This window comes from Amblyraja radiata, chromosome 5 (genome assembly GCF_010909765.2).
Source record: "Amblyraja radiata isolate CabotCenter1 chromosome 5, sAmbRad1.1.pri, whole genome shotgun sequence".
Classification (NCBI taxonomy): domain Eukaryota; kingdom Metazoa; phylum Chordata; class Chondrichthyes; order Rajiformes; family Rajidae; genus Amblyraja; species Amblyraja radiata.
Genome location: NC_045960.1, coordinates 108,450,324 through 108,469,613, shown reverse-complemented (window position 1 = coordinate 108,469,613; position 19,290 = coordinate 108,450,324). Strand labels below are relative to the sequence as shown.

Genomic DNA, 19,290 nt, shown 5'->3' with positions numbered 1-19,290 from the left:
GTACCCCGTTCATGCCTTCTTCCCATATCCCCTGACTCCACTATTTTTATGAGCCCTATCTGTTTCCTGCCTCTAGCGTATCCAAGCCCTTAACAATCTTATATGTTTCAATGAGATCCCCACTCATCCTTCTAAACTCCAGAGTGTACAAGCCCAGCTGCTCCATTCTCTCAGCATATGACAGTCCCGCCATCCCGGGAATTAACCTTGTAAACCTACGCTGCACTCCCTCAATAGCAAGAATGTCCTTCCTCAAATTAGGGACCAAAACTGCACACAATAGTCCAGGTGTGGTCTCACTAGGGCCCTGTACAACTGCAGAGGCCATAGAAACATAGAAAATAGGTGCAGGAGGTGGCCATTCGGCCCTTCGAGCCAGCACCGCCATTCATTGCGATCATGGCTGATCGTCCCCAATCAATAACCTGTGCCTGCCTTCTCCCCATATCCCTTGATTCCACTAGCCCCTAGAGCTCTTCTTCACAGACTTCACAGAGTCCAGCAGTGTCTACCTTTGGTTTAAACCAGCAGATGCAGTTCCTTCCCACACAGCTACAGTTTCTTATTTCTACACTTTCTCCCACCCCACCCCCCACCACTTTTCCAGCTTTCTCTATCACCCCCCACCCCCATTCTACTATCAGTCGAAAAATGATCCAGATCTGAAACATTGTCTGTCTATTTCCTCCACAGTTGCTGCCTGAGCCGCTGAGTTCCTCCAGCACTTTTGTTCTTCACAAAAGACTCTGGCATCTGCAGTTCCTTGTGTGATTTCTGTTGCAAAACCTCACTCGCTGTCTTCACAAGCCATTTCTAAACTGCACGTATCACAGCCACCATTCCAAATCGTCCTTCCACTGGAAATTCTTGGAGATGTTCTTCACGTAGAAAGTATTGGCAATGTAAATGGAAAAACAACTTGCGTTTTGTTTCCTCTATCACTATTTGGTCAGGACAGGCCTGGATAGAGTGAATGTGGAGAGGTTGTTTCCACTAGTGGGAGAGTCTAGTACCAGAGGGCAATAATTGGGTTAACATATGATGAGCGTCCGTCAGCACTGAGCCTGTACTCGCTGGAGTTAAGAAGGACGAGGGCGTGGGGCCTCATTGAAACTTACCAACTAGTGTTAGGTCTGGATAGAGTGGATGTGGAGAGGATGTTTCCACTAGTGGGAGAGTCTAGGACCGGAGAGCACAGCCTAAGAATAAAAGGGCTTATCTTTAGGAAGGATGAGGAGGAGTATATTTTGCCAGTCAGTGGTGAATCTGTGGAATTCATTGCCACAGGAGGCTGTGGAAGTCAAGTAGTTGGGTATTTTTAAGGTAGAGATAGATAGATTCTTGATTAGTACGGGTGTCAGGGGTTATGGGGAGAAGGGTGGAGAATGGGGTTGAAAGGGAGAGATAGATCAGCCATGAATGAATGGTGGAACAGGCTCGATGGGCCGAATGGCCTAATTCTGCTCCTTTGACATATGAACCTGATACAGAGTGGAGAATTCAATGCTCATAAGATAAGGACATCAAAGGTTACGGGGGGGACGGCAGGAGAATGGGGTTGAGACAATGTATACAATAGCTCGATTGTAATCATGTATTATGGAATTCACTGCCTCAGTGGGCGGTGGAGGCCGGTTCTCTGGATGCTTTCAAGAGAGAGCTAGATAAGCTCTTAAAGATAGCGGAGTCAGGGGATATGGGGAGAAGGCAGGAACGGGGTACTGATTGGGGATGATCAGCCATGATCACATCGAATGGCGGTGCTGGCTCGAAGGGCCGAATGGCCGACTCTTGCACCTATTGTCTATTGTCTTTCCACTGGCTGGTTATCACGCAACAAAAGCTTTTCATTCTACGTCCCTACACGTGACAATGAACTAACCTGAACTGAACTGAGAGGAAAAGATAGATAGAGACAGTGTTGAAACACTGACAGGAGGCCAACACTGTGGGAACAAAGGCAGGAGAATGGGGTTGAGAGGGAGAGATAGATCAGCCATGATCGAATGGCGGGGAGTAGACTTGATGGGCCGAATGGCCTAATTCTGCTCCTGTGTCTTATGGTCTTACAATCCTGAGTACCTTCACAGATACACAAGTCGTCAGGAACACCTCAAGTTGCTATGGGCAACAACAGTTGATTACGTCGATGTTTATTCTGGTCCCTGGTGCGTCACATGTTTGATTTTTGCTTTGAGGGAGTGCAGCGTAGCTTTACAAGGTTTATTCCCGGGTTGGCGTGACTGTCATATGCTGAGAGAATGGAGCAGCTGGGCTTGTACACTGGAATTTAGAAGGATGAGGGGAGATCTTATTGAAACATGTAAGATTATTAAGGGTTTGGACACGCTAGAGGCATGTTCCCGATGTAGGTGGAGCCCAGAACCAGGGGCCACAGTTTAAGAATAAGGGGTTGGCCATTTATAACGGAGATGAGGAAACACTTTTTCACACAGAGAGTTGTGAGTCTGTGGAATTCTTTGCCTCAGAGGGCGGTGGAGGCCAATTATCTGGATACTTTCAAGATAGAGCTAGATAGGGCTCTTAGAGATAGTGGAGTCAGGGGATATGGGGAGAAGGCAGGAACGTGGTACTGATGGTGGATGATCAGCCATGATCACATTGAATGGCGGTGCTGGCTTGAAGGGCCCAATGGCTTACTCCTGCACCTATTGTCTATATTTTTACTTGTACACGTCTGATCTCGGCAGCATCAGGTGTTTCCAGCGTCTCAAGGTCACTCTGTATTTGTCTGTGTCCGTCATTTCCCCGGCAACTTTCCGCAGCATCACCCTCATGACGGTGACCGTTTCAGCTTCTTTGTCCTCCCCGGTGATGTGGTCCAGGATATCACCCTCCTTCACCTGCGAATACATGAAGGAACACACACCTTCACATCCAAATCGGCACCATCCATTGAAGTCACCAAAATATAAAAGTTGGGTGGGGGAGGGATGGAGAGAGAGGGAATGCAGGGGTTGTTGAAGTTAGAGAAATCAATATTCATACCGCTGGGTTGTAAGCTGCCCAAGCGAAATATGAGATGCTGTTCCTCCAATTTGCGTTTAGCCTCACATGGTCTCCTGACTTCCCCTTTCCCATTAGTTCCTTGGCTTCACTGACGTTGAGCGGGAGGTTGTTGTTGTGGCTCTACCTGTCCAGGTGTTCCACCCCTCACCTGTACGTTGACGCATCACTGCCCGTGACTCCGTCAGCAATGGTGTCGTCGGTGAATTTATTGGAAGTGTTCTCCACCGCACAGTCAGGGCTGTCAAGGGAGTAGTGTGTGGGAAGGAACTGCAGATGCTGGTTTACACCGAAGATAGACACAAAGTGCTGGAGTAACTCCGCGGGACAGGCATCATCTTTGGAGAGAAGGAATGGGTGACGTTTGGGGTCGAGACCCTTTTTCAGACTGAGAGTCGGGGGGGGGGGGGGGGGAAGGGGAACGAGAGATTATGGACAGTAATTAGGACAAATGAATGGAAGGATGCAAACAGTTTTGCAAGTGCAGTTGGAAAAAATCGCCAAATTTGAAGTTTTGCTTTTTCCATAAAGTGCCACATTTAACATAGGTAACTGTTTAATAGAACATTGTTGCACAAGAATCAACAAAAGAAAAGTTTCCAAACAAGTAAAAGTAGGAAATTCTTAAAATATTGCATGTATATTTGAAGAAGGGTTGCGTCCGGTGGCTGCGGCAGCTTCAATCGCCCCTGACTGCGGATGGTTCGACTCCCCCAACCGTGGGAGAATAAAGAGGGAGATTGGACTTTATTGCTTTCCATCACAGTGAGGAATGTAGTGAATCCACTGTGGTGGATGTTTATGTTAACCTTTATGTAGTTATGTGTCTTGTTGCTTTTTTTTTAGTATGGTTGTGATTGAGGCAGTGCAGCGTAGGTTCACGAGATTGATCCCTGGGATGGCGGGACTGCCATATGAGGAAAGATTGAAAAGACTAGGCTTGTATTCACTGGCGTTTAGAAGGATGAGGGGTTATCTTATAGAAACATATAAAATTATAAAAGGACTGGACAAGCTAGATGCAGGAATAATGGTCCCAATGTTGGGCGAGTCCAGAACCAGGGGCCACAGTTTTAGAATAAAGGGGAGGTCATTTAAGACTGTGGTGAGAAAAAACTTTTTCACCCAGAGAGTTGTGAATTTATGGAATTCCCTCCCACAGAGGGCAGTGGAGGCCAAGTCACTGGATGGATTTAAGAGAGAGAGTTAGATCGAGCTCTAGGGGCTAGTGGAGTCAAGGGATATGGGGAGAAGGCAGGCACGGGTTATTGATTGGGGACGGATCAGCCATGATCACAATGAATGGCGGTGCTGACTCGAAGGGCCGAATGGCCTCCTCCTGCACCTTTTTTTTTCAATGTTTCTATGGTTGATACACCTGACAATATCTGACCTTGGAAACTTGACCCAAAATGTCCCCAATCTACGTTGTCCACAGCTGCTGAGTTACTCCAGCACTGCAACTATTTTCATCACAATTGATTGTCACTTTCAATAGCCTCTTGAGTTGAAACTAGCAGCTGTGTTCTTTGGTGTTTTTGTAGTTTGTCGTAACAACAATAAACTCATAGCTATTAAAAAAAACCTTAACTTTTAAAAATCCCAAAGCAAAAATAACTTTGTTATAGCCTGTCTGAATCTTTCTATCTCTAGTGCTCCTTGACAGCCCAGACCATCGCGCATACCAACCTCCCTTCCAATGACTCCACCTACACCTCACGCTGCCTCGGCAAGGCCAGCAGCATCATCAATGACAGGTCTCACACTGGACACTCACTCTTCTCCCCTCTCCCATCGGGCAACAGGTATAGAAGTGTGGAAACGCACACCTCCAGATTCTTCCCATCTGTTATCAGGTAACTAAACCACCCGATCACCAACTAGAGAGCGGTCCTGAACTACTATCTACCTCTGACGATCTTTAATCAGATTTTACTGGACAAAACGCTCTTCCCTTTACCCTGTCTGTGCACCTAAGTTCATACATTATAGAAGCAGAATTAGGCCATTTGGCCCATTAAGTCTGCTCCGCCATTCAATCATGGCTGATCTATCTCTCCCTCCTAAACCCATTCTCCTGCCTTCTCCCCATAACCCTGATACCTGTACACATCAAGAAACGTTGAAAACAAGATGGCAAAAATGACTGGTTAGTATTTCATTGCACCTCGATACACAATACGATATTCTACCATGCAGGTTTATATCTAACAACTACAAGTGGCAGAGCTCAGTCTCCAGTATGATGAAGGACCTTAAACTTCCTTTACCTACTACTCGTGGCAAGTTCATCAGACTGACAACATTCCACAAGATCAAGAATACCACTGTTGATTTAAAGAATGGAGGGCCACAAGCACCCATAGGCATGTCAACCAGAAGCTACCAACCTGGAAATTATTTCATTCCGCACGGCACTTCATCAGCACGTTCTAACTCGTTTTTCTTCAAGACAGCAAGGGATTGGAATACCCTACCAGCCAGCATCGGAGATCTCCAAAACATAAACACATTCAAAGATGCAACTCCAAAACGTATCTCCGTCTCGACTAGCACATCCACCACCACCATAGTGCTGAGTGATGATCTACCTGGAGCTTGTCAGCGCACTACATCCAGATCCAGATAATAGGAACGCACTTCTTGCGGTTTTAGCGGAGCTACCTGTGGAGTGAAAGTATAAAACGTACCACTTTGCTCTTCTTCAGTAACCTTTCTCCGTTCAGCCTCAGTTTGTTGGAATAGAAGGCATCTTCCACTTTGCTGCAGGATAAAGCACGAGTTTATATCAGAGTCAGAGTCAAAACAGATGAAGAACAGACCCTTCGGCCCACCATGTCCATACTGACCCACCTACACCGGGCAAATGATACTCTCCCGTGCAAGTATTCCCCTTGTCCTTTTTGGTGGTAGAGATTGCAGTTTTAAGAGATGCTGTCATAGAGTGATACAGTGTGGAAACAGGCCCTTCGGCCCAACGCCCACACTGACCAACATGTCCCAGCTACACTAGTCTCCGTTTGGTCCATAACCCACCAAACCTGTCCTATCCATGTACCTGTCTAAATGTTTCTTAAACATTGGGGTAGTCCCTGCCTCAACTACCTCCTCTGGCAGCTTGTTCCATACACCCACCACCCTTTGTGTGAAAAAGCTGCCCCTCAGGTTCCTATAAAATAATTCACCCCTCGCCTTAAACCTACAGAATGTCCTCTGGTTCTCGATTCCCCTTATCTTGGTAAAATACTTTTTGTATTTAGCCTATCTATTCCTCTCATGATTTTGTATACCTCTATAAGATCAACCCTCAACCTCCTGCGCTTCAAGGGATAGAGACCCAGCCAACTCAACCACTCCCTATAGCTCAGAACCCCCGAGTCCGGGCACCATCCTTGTAGATTTTTTCTGTATGCCAGCTGAACAATGCCTTTCCCATAATATGGTGACCAGAACTGAACACAATAATCTAAATGTGGCCTCACCAACGACTTGTACAACTGCAACATGACCTCCTAACTTCCTACATGACCTACACTCAATACACTGCCTGATGAAGGCCAATGTGCCAATAGCCTTCTTGACCGTCTGAAGAAGGGTTTCGGCCCGAAACGTTGCCTATTTCCTTCGCTCCATAGATGCTGCTGCACCCGCTGAGTTTCTCCAGCTTTTTTGTGTACCTTCGATTTTCCAGCATCTGCAGTTCCTTCTTAAATACAGCCTTCTTGACCACCCTATCTACCTGCGACACCACTTTCAAGAAGCAGAACAGCCTGGGCAAGTTATATATAAATGACACGTATTACATCGAACAGTATACATGACCATAAGACACAGGAGCAGAATTAGGCCATTCGGCCCATCAAGTCTGCTCTACCATTCAATCATGGCTGATCTATCGTTCCTTCTCAACCCCATTCTCCTGCCTTCTCCCATAATCCCTGACACCCGTACTAATCAAGAACCTATCAATCTCTGCTGTACAAACACCCAATGAATTGCACAGCCCTCTGGCTAAAGAAATTACTCCTCATTTTCCCAAAGGTACATCCTTTTATTCCGAGGCTGTGGCCTCTGGTCCTGGACTCTCCCACTAGTGGAAACATCCTCTCCATATCCACTCTATCCAGGCTGTTCATTATACAATAGGTTTCAATGAGGTCCCCCCCCCCCCCCCCTCATCCTTCTAAACTCCAGCGAGTACAGGCCCAGTGCTGTCAAATGCTCATCATATATTAACCCATGCATTCCTGGGATCATTCTCGTAAACCTCCTCTGGATCCTCTCCAGAGCCAGCACATCCTTCCTCAGATATGGGGCCCAGAACTGCTCAGAATACTACAAATGCAGTCTGACCAGCACCTTAGAATTGTGCGTGTGGCCTTGCACTGCATCCTTGCATATATATATTCTAGTTCTCTCAAAGTAACATTAGCAAATTTGCAGATGACACAAAGCTGGGTGGCAGTGTGAACTGTGAGGAGGATGCTATGAGAATGCAGGGTGACTTGGACAGGTTTGGGGAGTGGGCAAATGCATGACAGATGAAGTTTAATGCTGATTAATTTGAGGTTATCCACTTTGGTAGCAAAAACACGAAGGCAGATTACTATCTAAATGGCGTCAAGCTGGGAAAAGGAGAAGTACAACGGGATCTGGGGGTCCTTGTACATCAGTCTATGAAAGTAAGCATGCAGGTACAGCAGGCAGTGAAGAAAGCGAATGGCATGTTGGCCTTTATAATAAGAAGGATCGAATATTGGAGCAAAGAGATCCTGCAGTTGTACAGGGCCCTAGTGAGACCATACCTGGTGTATTGTGTGCAGTTTTGGTCCCCTAATTTGAGGAAGGACATTCTTGCCATTGAGGGAGTGCAGCGTAGGTTTACAAGGTTAATTCCGGGATGGCGGGACTGTCATATGCTGAGAGAATGGAGCAGCTGGGCTTGTACACTCTGGAGTTTAGGATGAGAGGGAATCTCATTGAAACATATAAGATTGTTAAGGGTTTGGACATGCTAGAGTTAGGAAACATGTTCCCAATGTTGGAGGTGTTCAGAACCAGGGGCCACAGTTTAAGAATAAGGAGTAAGCCATTTAGAACGGAGACGAGGAAACACTTTTTCTCACAGAGAATGGTGAGTCTGTGGAATTCTCTGCCTATGAGGGCAGTGGAGGCCAGTTCTCTGGATGCTTTCAAGAGAGAGCTAGATAGGGCTCTTAAAAATAGCGGAGTCAGGGGATATGGGGAGAAAGCAGGAACGGGGTACTGATTGGGGATGATCAGCCATGATCACATTGAATGGCTGCGCTGGCTCGAAGGGCCGAATGGCCTACTCCTGCACCTATTGTGTTTGCCTTCCTTACTACCGGCTCAACCTGCAAATGAATCCTGCACCAGGACTCCCAAGTCCCTTTCCACTATGAGGTGGAACGCTGGAGCCACCTTGAAGGGCCTGATGGCCTTTCCGTGGTTGTATTTCTTATGACTTGTCTTCTAATAGAACAGTACAGCACAGGAACAGGCCCATCGGCCTGCGATGTCTGTGCCGACCATGGTGCCAATAGTCTATATCCCTTCATTCCCAGCCTGTTTGTCTGCCTGTTTAACTGCATCTACAATGTCCATTTATAATAAGCCTGACCCTTATGTGACAGCCACAAATAATATGGTACTTAGTTATAGTGGTACAGCGTGGAAACAGGCCCTTCAGCCCAACCTTCCCATACTGGCCAACATGTCCCATCTACACTAGTCCCATATCCCTCCAAACCTGTCTTATCCATGTACCTGTCTAAATGTTTCTTAAACATTGGGATAGTCCCTGCATCAACTACCTCCTCCGGCAGCTCGTTCCATACACCCACCACCCCTCCATTACCATTCAAGTTCATATCAAATCTTTTCCCCCCCTCACCTTAAAATTCTCCTTCACCTTAAACAGGTAAGATGAATACACACATGAGACTGTAAACAACTGAGCTGCGTCTGATGTTGGTGAGGTCATTTTTAGAGTATTGTGTTCAGTTTTGGTCACCCTGTTGAAGGAAAGATGTTGTCAAGCTGGAAGGGGTGCAGAGAAAATGTACGAGGACCTGAGAGTCTGAGCTATAGGGAGAGGTTGAGCAGGCTATGACTCTATTCCTTAGAGTGCAGGAGGATGAGGGGTGAACTTATAGAGGTGCATTAGAACATGAGAGGAATAGATAGGGTAAATGCACTGAGTCTCTTACCCAGGATAGGGGAACCGAGAACCCGATAACATAGGTTTAAGGTGAGGGGGGAAAGATTTAACAGGAGCTTCAATAGATGAGGGGGGACTTTTATTTTTGGTGAAGGGTGGTAGATATATGGAATGAGCTTGCTGGAGGAGGTAGTTGTACTATCTGTTCAATTATGTTTAACATATATGTTAAAGAAACTATGTTTAAGAAACATTTGAACTGGTACATGGATAGGACAGGTTTAGAGTGATGTGGGCCAACTGCAGGTAGTTGGGACTAATGTGGATGGGACATGTTGGTCGTGGTGGGCAAGTTGGGCAGTAGGGCCTGTTTCCACGCTGTATCACTCGTTGGCACTAACAATAGACAATAGATGCAGGTGTAGGCCATTCGGCCCTTCGAGCCAGCACCACCATTCACTGTGATCATGGCTGATCATCCACAATCAGTACCCCGTTCCTGCCTTCTCCCCATATCCCCTGACTCCGCTATCTTTAAGAGTTAGATAAACTCCCTCTTGAAAGCATCCAGAGAATTGGCCTCCACTGTCCTGTGAGGCAGAGAATTCCACAGACTCACAGCTCTCTGCGTGAAAATGTGTTTCCTCGTCTCCGTGTCTAAATGGCTTACCCCTTATTCTTAAACGTGTGGCCCCTGGTTCTGGACTCCCCCAACCTCGGGAATATTTTTTCTACCTCTAGCGTGTCCAAACTCTTAATAATCTTATGTTTCAACAAGATCAGTGCAATAACTGCACTGCACTGTGGCAGGAAACATAGAAAATAGGTGCAGGAGTAGGCCATTCGGCTCTTCGAGCCTGCATCGCCATTCAATATGATCATGGCTGATCATCCAACTCAGTATCCTGTACCTGCCTTCTCTCCATACCCCCTGATCCCTTTAGCCACAAGGGCCACATCTAACGCCCTCTTAAATATAGCCAATGAACTGGCCTCAACTACCTTCTGTGGCAGAGAATTCCAGAGATTCACCACTCTCTGTGTGAAAAATGTTTTTCTCATCTCGGTCCTAAAAGATTTCCCCCTTATCCTTAAACTGTGACCCCTTGTTCTGGACTTCCCCAACATCGGGAACAATCTTCCTGCATCTAGCCTGTCCAACCCCTTAAGAATTTTGTAAGTTTCTATAAGACAGTGATGTTACGTTAACCAACGATACACGTACTTCCTTGCCACATCCAGACCAGCTTTCATGACGAGATCAAACCGAAAAGATGCCACTACTTTCTCGAGGTCTTTGTAAGTCTTTGGCTGGGCAACATCATCTTCCTCTCTGGCCGATTCGCCCTCGGACTCACTTCCCTCAGTGTCCTCTCCCTCCTCATCCTCCTCCTCCTGCGAGGGCATTTTCTTATTCTTCTTCTTTGAGCTTTTGTGTCGGATGAATACATCAGGAAGGGGGTCTGCCCTGCGTCCAGGCAGCACACAATGTCTTTTGGACTTCTGCTCCGCGATGCTGGAGTTCAGACTGGCGTTGGTGCAGATGCATCGTTCACCCCGAGCTCCGTACAAACCCTGTGACGTACGCCTGCTCCACACGGCCACACTGGTGCGTGCACCCCTCAGGAAACGAGCTGGAGAGATCAAGCCATTCATAGTGCCTGAGAAACATTAGAGAGACCAGCATTGAAGACTACAGCACAGAAACAGGTCCTTCGGCCCACAATGTCGGTGCAAAACACGATGCCAAGTTACAATAATCTCATCTTCTTGCACGAGATCAATATCCCTCCACCCCCACATGCTCATCTAAAAGCCTCTTAAACCCGAGCCCGTGCCTCTGGCGCTGTAAGGCAACAGCCGCGCTGCGCCACTGTGACCCATCTTTGACGTTTCCCCCCAGGTTCTAATTGTCTAGATCAGTTTTGTTTATTGTTACGTGTACTGAGGTCCCGTAACAGGAACCAAATGGGAATAGCATGGCCGTCCGAAGGGGGAGGGGTGCGTTGGGTGCACCGCACCCCTCTTTTTTCCCCCCAGAGTAAGAAAAATTTCCGAGGGAAAAAAAAGAAAAATCGGAAATATAATCTGGCCAGCGGGATAAGGGAGTGTCCATTTCTCCGGGCGCGGGGGGGGGGGGGGGGGTCCAGCATCTCCATCCGCAGCGTCGGAGCCTCACCAACGGCTAGCCTGGCGACCAGGAGACCGTCCTCCCGTCGCCGGGCGGGAGTGGCTGAATCTGAACCCAGCGGCTGTAACCCCAACACCAGACGCCCGCTACGGCGGGGCCCCACTACCCGCATTCCCCCCGCCGCCGGGGCCCAAGCCATCTTCCACCAACACCCACCTACGTTGGCGCCAACGCCACCCCCTGACTGGTCCACTGCCACCCCCGCTGGTCCCACGCCCCTCCCGCTGACTCCCGCTGGGCCTAAAAGAGCACCCCGATGATCCCCCGCTGGCCACGCCACCCTGCTAGGCATACGCCACCCCCGCTGGGCCAAGCACCCCCGCTGAGGCCAAGCACCCCCTGGGCCCAAGCCCACCACGTGGGCCCACGCCACCCCCGCTGGGCCCACACGTCCACCCCCGCTGGGCCAGCCACCCCCGCTGGGCCCAAGCCACCCTCACTGTGCCCACACCATCCCCGCTGGACCCACGCCACCCCCGCTGACACCCGCTAGGCCCATGCCACCCCCGCTGGGCCCACGCCACCCCCGCTAGGCACACACCACCCCCGCTGGGCCCAAGCCACCCCCGCGTCATATGCGTCAAGCCGATAGCCTAATCGTTAAAGAGTTAAAAGATAGCCTAATCGATAAAGAGCTGAGAAGTGGAATCGGAGCTGCCAAGGAAAGGTATTCTGAGAAGTTGCGGAGCAAGTTCTCAGCTAGTGACTCTTCTTCAGTTTGGAAGGGCATGCAAGAAATCAGACAGCTATAAGAGGAAAGAGCTATAAGAACTACCTGAATGAGTTTTACTGCAGGTTTGAAAATCAGAAACGTAACCCTGGTACCCCCTCCCCAACAAACATAGCCAGACCCCAGTCTGCAAAGAAAGGACCCTGCACCCTCTCCTTCCCATTCACCACCTCACCCACTTAAGGCAAGACTCCAGTAATGAAAAGAGTGGTCCCTTTCCCACCCCAACCAACACTTCACACCCAATTACTCATTTTTAACCAGTACCTGCAAAGATGCACTGTCCCTGCCTGCTTCAAAGTCTCCACTATTGTCCCTGTACCCAAAAAGGTAAGGATTACTGGTCTTTATGACTACAGGCTTGTCGCACTGACCTCTGTAGTCATGGAGATCATTGAAAGGCTTGTGCTGGCCAAGCTGAAAAATATCACAAGCTGGACCCTCTGCATTTTGTATATTGGGCCAATATATCAGTGGATGATGCAGTCAATCTGGGCCTACACTTCATCCTCCAGCACCTAGACCGCCAGGGGTCCTATGCGAGGATTTTGTTTGTTTATTTTAGCTCTGCATTCAACACCATTGTGCCAGAGCTACTATGCTCCAAACTTTCTGAGTTGACTGTGCCTGAACCCCTCTGTCGGTGGATCACCAGCTTTCTGACTGACAGGAAGCAGCATGTGAGACGGGAAAGCATATCTCGGACCAGCAAACGCTCAGCATAGGAGCACCGCAAGATGCGTACTCTCCCCTCTCCTCTACTCTCGCCACATCAATGACTGCACCTCCAGACACCTCAAGTTTGCGGACGACACAACCCTGATTGGACTGATCCAGGATGGGGATCTCTGTCGTCTTTTCAATTTGACATCTTTCCTCTAACATGGTGCCCAGAACTGAACACAATATTCTAAATGCGGTCTCACCAACGTCTTATACAACTGCAACATGACCTCACAACTTCTATACTCAATACTCTGACTGATGAAGGCCAAAGTGCCAAAATACGTTTTGACCACCTGATATACCTGCGACACGACCTTCAAGGAACCATGCAACCATCAACCATTCCTCTGCCCACTTGGCTAATTGATCCAGATCCTACTACAATCTTTCACAACCATCTTCACTATATGCAAAACCACTCACATCTGTATCATCAGCAAACTTGCTAATCTTGCCCTGTTCTGTGACGTTTCACAAAGTGCTGGAGTAACTCAGCTGGTCAGGCTGAGTATGGAGGTTTGGAGGTCATGTTGCAGTTGCATAAGAAGGTGGTGAGGCCGCATTCAGAGCATTGTATTCAGTTCTGGGCACCATGTTATAGGAAAGATGTCATCAAACTGGAAAGGGTACAGTGAAGATTTACGAGGATGTTGCCAGCACTAGAGGGCCAGAGCTATAGGGAGAGGTTGAGTAGGCTAGGACTCTATTTCATGGAGCACAGGAGGATGAGGGGTGATCTAATAGAGGTGTATAAAATCATGATTTGAATAGATATGGTTGAGTCCTTTGCCCAGAGTAGGTGAATCGATGAGCAGAGGACATAAGTTTAAGGTGAACGGCAAAAGATTTAATAGGAATCTGAGGGGTATGTTTTTCACACAAAGGGTGATAGGTGTATGGAACAAGCTGCCAGAGGAGCTAGTTGAGGCGGGGACTATCGCAACATTTAAGAAACAGTTAGACAGGTACATGGATAGGACAGGTTCGGAGTGATATGGATCAAACGTGGGCAGGTGGGACTAGTGCAGATGGGACATGCTGGGCCGAAGGGCCTGTTCCCACTCTGTATCACTCTATGACTCTATCTATCTTTCCCTCTCAAAAACATTCTCCTGCCTCTCCCCATTACCTCTGACACCCGTATCAATCAAGAATCTATCAATCTCCTCCTGAAAAATGTCCATTGACTTGACCTCCACAGCTGTCTGTGGCAATGAATTCCACAGTTCACCACCCTCTGACTTAAGAAATTCCTGCTCATCTCCTTCCTAAAGGAATGTCTTTTAATTCCAAGGCTGTGGCCACTGGTCCTAGACTCTCCCACTAGTGGAAACATCCTCTCCACATCCACTCCATCCAGGTTTTTACCAGGCTGGGACAGACTGCAACAGCTTCACACCGTGTCCCAAAGCTTGTGTCCTGTCCTGCATCACCCAAGGCAGAAGAGACACTATAGGAGAGGGCAAGCATCGTAACAAAGTAGCTCACGATGGTTTGGGTAACATTCAGGAATGTCTATGCATGCCACATCATGAATATTACTGAAGAATGGTCTTGACCCGAAATATAATCTCCAGAGATGCTGCCTGACCCGCTGAGTTACTCCAGCACTCTGTGAAACGTCGCCTATTCATATTCTCCGCAGATGCTGCCTGACCCACTGAGTTACTCCAGCACTTTGTGTCTATTTTCCCTTCACCCATCTGCCCAAGACCACTCTCCCCCCTCCTTTCCACCCATAAACCTCTCTCTGCCTTTACATTTCACTACTCTTTCAAATCTGCTCTACTTATCTACATTCATTTTTCTTCTTCACTTTTTAGTCATAGAATGATGCAGTGTGGAAACAGGCCCATCAGCCCAACTTGCCCACACCGACCGACATGTCCCATCTAAACTAGTCCCACTCACACGCGTTTGGCCCATATCCAACTAAATCTGTCCTATCCATGTACATGTCCAAATGTCTCTTAAACATTAGGATAGTCCCAGCCTTAACTACCTTCTCTGGCAGCTCGTTCCATACACCCACCACCCTTTGTGTGAAAAAGCTACCTCTCAGATTCCTGTTAATTTCTGAAATATTGGTCATAAATTTGGTGCAAAAATGCTCCAAAATAAGGCTCAGAATGCATCTAAAACCCCTGGCATTGAGGGACTTCACGCTTCGCGCTCATGATGTGCGCTGCGCGCACACTATTTCACATTAAATTTTTTGTAATCCTGTCATGCCACCCCCCTTTTTGGAAAGCTTCGTACGGGCCTGAATAGTGTAGATGGGGCATGTTGGGCGGTGTGGATAAGTTGGGCAAAAGGTTCTGTTTCCATGCTAGATATGTTCTAGGAGCAGAATTAGGCCATTCGGCCCATCAATTCTACTCCGCCATCCCATCATGGCTGATCTATCACCGCCTCTCAACCCCATTCTCCTGCCTTCTCCCCATAACCCCTGACACCCGCACTGATCAAGAATCTATCAATCCCCGCTCTAAAAGTATCCATTGACTTGGCCTCCACAGCTGTCTGTGGCGATGACTTCCACAGATTCACCACCCTATAACCATATAACAATTACAGCACGGAAACAGGCCATCTCGGCCCTTCTAGTCCGTGCCGAACACGTATTCTCCCCTAGTCCCATCTACCTGCACTCAGACCATAACCCTCCATTCCTTTCCCGTCCATATAACTATCCAATTTATTTTTAAATGATAAAATCGAACCTGCCTCCACCACCTTCACTGGAAGCTCATTCCACACAGCTAACACTCTCTGAGTAAAGAAGTTCCCCCTCATGTTACCCCTAAACTTCTGTCCCTTAATTCTCAAGTCATGTCCTCTTGTTTGAATCTTCCCTACTCTCAGTGGGAAAAGCTTATCCACGTCAACTCTGTCTATCCCTCTCATCATTTTAAAGACCTCTATCAAGTCCCCCCTTAACCTTCTGCGCTCCAAGGAATAAAGACCTAACTTGTTCAACCTTTCTCTGTAACTTAGTTGCTGAAACCCAGGCAACATTCTAGTAAATCTCCTCTCTGTACTCTCTCTATTTTGTTGACATCCTTCCTATAATTAGGCAACCAAAATTGTACACCATACTCCAGAATTGGCCTCACCAATGCCTTGTACAATTTTAACATTACATCCCAACTTCTATACTCAATGCTCTGATTTATAAAGGCCAGCACACCAAAAGCTTTCTTTACCACCCTATCTACATGAGATTCCACTTTCAGGGAACTGTGCACAGTTATTCCCAGATCCCTCTGTTCACCTGCATTCTTCAATTCCCTACCATTTACCATGTACGTCCTATTTTGATTTGTCCTGCCAAGATGTAGCACCTCACACTTATCAGCATTAAACTCCATCTGCCATCTTTCAGCCCACTCTTCCAACTGGCATAAATCTCTCTGTAGACTTTGAAAATCTACTTCATTATCCACAACACCACCTATCTTAGTATCATCTGCATACTTACTAATCCAATTTACCACACCATCATCCAGATCATTGGTGTACATGACAAACAACAGTGGACCCAACACAGATCCCTGTGGCACCCCACTAGTCACTGGCCTCCAACCTGACAAACAGCCATCCACCATTACTCTCTGGCATCTCCCATTCAGCCACTGTTGAATCCATCTTGCTACTCCACCATTAATACCCATCAATTGAACCTTCTTAACCAACCTTCCATGAGGAACCATCAAAGGCCTTACTGAAGTCCATATATACAACATCCACTGCTTTACCCTCATCAATTTCCCGAGTAACCTCTTCAAAAAATTCAAGAAGATTAGTCAAACATGACCTTCCAGGCACAAATCCATGTTGACTGTTCCTAATCAGACTCTGTTTATCCAGATGCTTATATATATTATCTCTAAGTATCCTTTCCATTAATTTGCCCACCACTGACGTCAAACTAACAGGTCTATAATTGCTAGGTTTACTCTTAGAACCCTCTGACTAGAGAAATTTATTCTCGTCTCCATTCTAAAGGTACGAATGGGTACAAAGGGAAAGATACAGAGTGCAGAATATAGTTCTCAGCATTGTAGCGCATCAGTTCCAGAGACAAAGTCCAATGTCCACAATGGGGTCGAGGTGAATCTCAACCCCATTCTCCTGCCTTCGCCCCATGACCTTACACCCGTACTAATCAAGAATCTGTCAATCTCAGCCTTGAAAATATCCATTGCGGACTTGGGCTCCACAGCCGTCCAAATTCCACAGATTCACCACCCTCTGACTAAAGAAATTCCCCTTCATGCAGAGCTCTTATGGATAGCGGATTTAAGGGATATGGAGAGAAGGCAGGAACGGGGTACTGATTGTGGGTGATCAGCCATGATCACATTGAATGGCGGTGCTGGCTCGAAAGGCTGAATCGCCTACTCCTGCACCTATTGTCTATTGTCTATTATCTCCTTCCTAAAGGTACGTCCTTTTATTCTAAGGCTATTGCCTCTGGTCGTAGACTCTCCCACTAGTGGAAACATCCTCTCCACATCCACTCTATCCAGGCCTTTCTCTGTACGACTCTATTTATACCAGTCTCTCTGACCAGAAGTAAAAATAACCTGTTACTGTTGCCCTTTCATGCCTTTGTAGTTCCTTGCAAAGTCTCTGTCTTTGTGCAGTACTTTTCAATATTCTCTGTTCTTTAAATACATGCTTGAATAATCAACGCATTTCCAAATCATTACTAACTCCATTTTTAAGCTATGAATTCTAAGATGGGCCCTCAACTGCCTGAACTAGTTAATCTATATTACCAATCTCCCCACTGGGGCAGCGCGGTGGCACAACGGTAGAGTTGCTGCCTTACAGTGCCAGAGACCCAGGTTCGATCCTGACTACGGGTGCTGGCTGTACGGAGTTTCTATGTTCTCCCTGTGACCTGCGTGGGTTTTCTCCGGGTGTACTGGTTTCCTCGCACACTCCAAAAACCGTACAGGTCTGTAGGTTAATTGACTTTGGTAAAATTATAAATTGTCCCTAGTGTATAGGAAAGTGCTAGTGTGCGGGGATCGCTGGTCGGCGCAGACTCTGTGGGCCGAAGAGCCTGTTTCTGCGCTGTATCTCTAAAGTCTAAAGAGACAAACTTGGAACATAGAACAGTACAAAACAGCTGAAGGCCCACAATGTTTAAGATGCCAAGATTTATTAATCGTATACTCTGGAGTTTAGAAGGATGAGAGGGAATCTTATTGAAACATATAAGATTATTAAGGGTTTGGACACGCTAGAGGCAGGAAACATGTTCCTGATGTTGGGGGAGTCAAGAACCAGGGGCCACAGTTTAAGAATTAGGGGTAAGCCATTTAGAACGGAGACGAGGAAATGGTTTTTCACACAGAGAGTTGTGAGTCTGTGGAATTCTCTGCCTCAGAGGGCGGTGGAGGCAGGTTCTCTGGATACTTTCAAGAGAGAGCTGAATAGGGCTCTTAAAAATAGCGGAGTCAGGGGATATGGGGAGAAGGCAGGAACGGGGTACCGATTGGGGATGATCAGCCTTGATCACATTGAATGGCGGTGCTGGCTCAAAGGGTCGAATGTCCTACTCCTGCACCTATTGTCTATTGTTTATTGACCCGCCTGGGTTTTCTCCGGGTGCTCCGGTTTCCTCCCACACTCCCAAAGACATAGAGGTCTGTTGAATATATTCGGCGTTGGCGAATTTTGTAAATTGTCCCGAGTGTGTGCAGGCTAGTTCTAATGTATGGGGTGATCACTGGTCGGTGTGGACTCATTTGGGTCAAAGGGCCTGTTTCTGGCCTCTACCTCTAAACTATTGTTCTTCCATCAGGTCTCCCCACAACCAACTACATTCAACATTAATCAAGTGTCTTATTGTCATATGTCCCAGACAGAACAATGAAATTCTTACTTGCAGCAGCACAACAGAATATGTAAACATAGTTAGTACTGTCATTAGACAATAAGCCAAGATGGAATATTTATATTCGTGTAGAAATGTTGATATATGATATGGGGGGGGAGGGGGGACTAAGTACACATAAATTAATTTATGTTTCAATTTAAACTTTACCCTGCTGTTGAACAAGTTGCTTTCCTCTCTTTCCCAGCTCGGTCCGTGTGTCTTCTTAGACCCTCTGGATCAGCCCTCCCCCCTCTCGCTCCTGCCGCCCGAGCTGCTGAATATATCCACCTTCATGTGTGTTTCTGCATTGCATCTCCACTGCAGACATTCACTGCCCCTGCAGAAATGGCTTTGTTATAAAGAACCCAGCTGCTGACCTCCACACGATGAACACAACCCCGGCAACAATGCAGTGCCTCGCTGCCCTCCCTCTCCCCTCTTGGACAACAGTACAATTTGTTAGTTGTTTCCTGCAGGCAAAATAAAATAACTCGGTTTACAAAGGGGAGCACCGAATGCCCCGGAGTTTGCAACGTTAAAGA

The 19,290-nt window shown here is 47.3% G+C and overlaps 1 protein-coding gene across 1 annotated transcript; it reads right to left on the bottom strand.

Annotated features, from left to right (window-relative positions):
• Positions 1–2,576: 2,576 nt before the first annotated feature.
• Positions 2,577–19,203, bottom strand: mtres1 (mitochondrial transcription rescue factor 1). The gene is made up of 4 exons (XM_033021932.1): positions 19,126–19,203; positions 10,434–10,869; positions 5,718–5,790; positions 2,577–2,864 (listed from the first exon to the last, which is right to left on the bottom strand). Exons 2-4 carry the CDS (start codon positions 10,862–10,864, stop codon positions 2,685–2,687), a joined length of 684 nt encoding a protein of 227 aa, XP_032877823.1. The 5' UTR covers positions 10,865–10,869; positions 19,126–19,203; the 3' UTR covers positions 2,577–2,684.
• Positions 19,204–19,290: the final 87 nt, after the last annotated feature.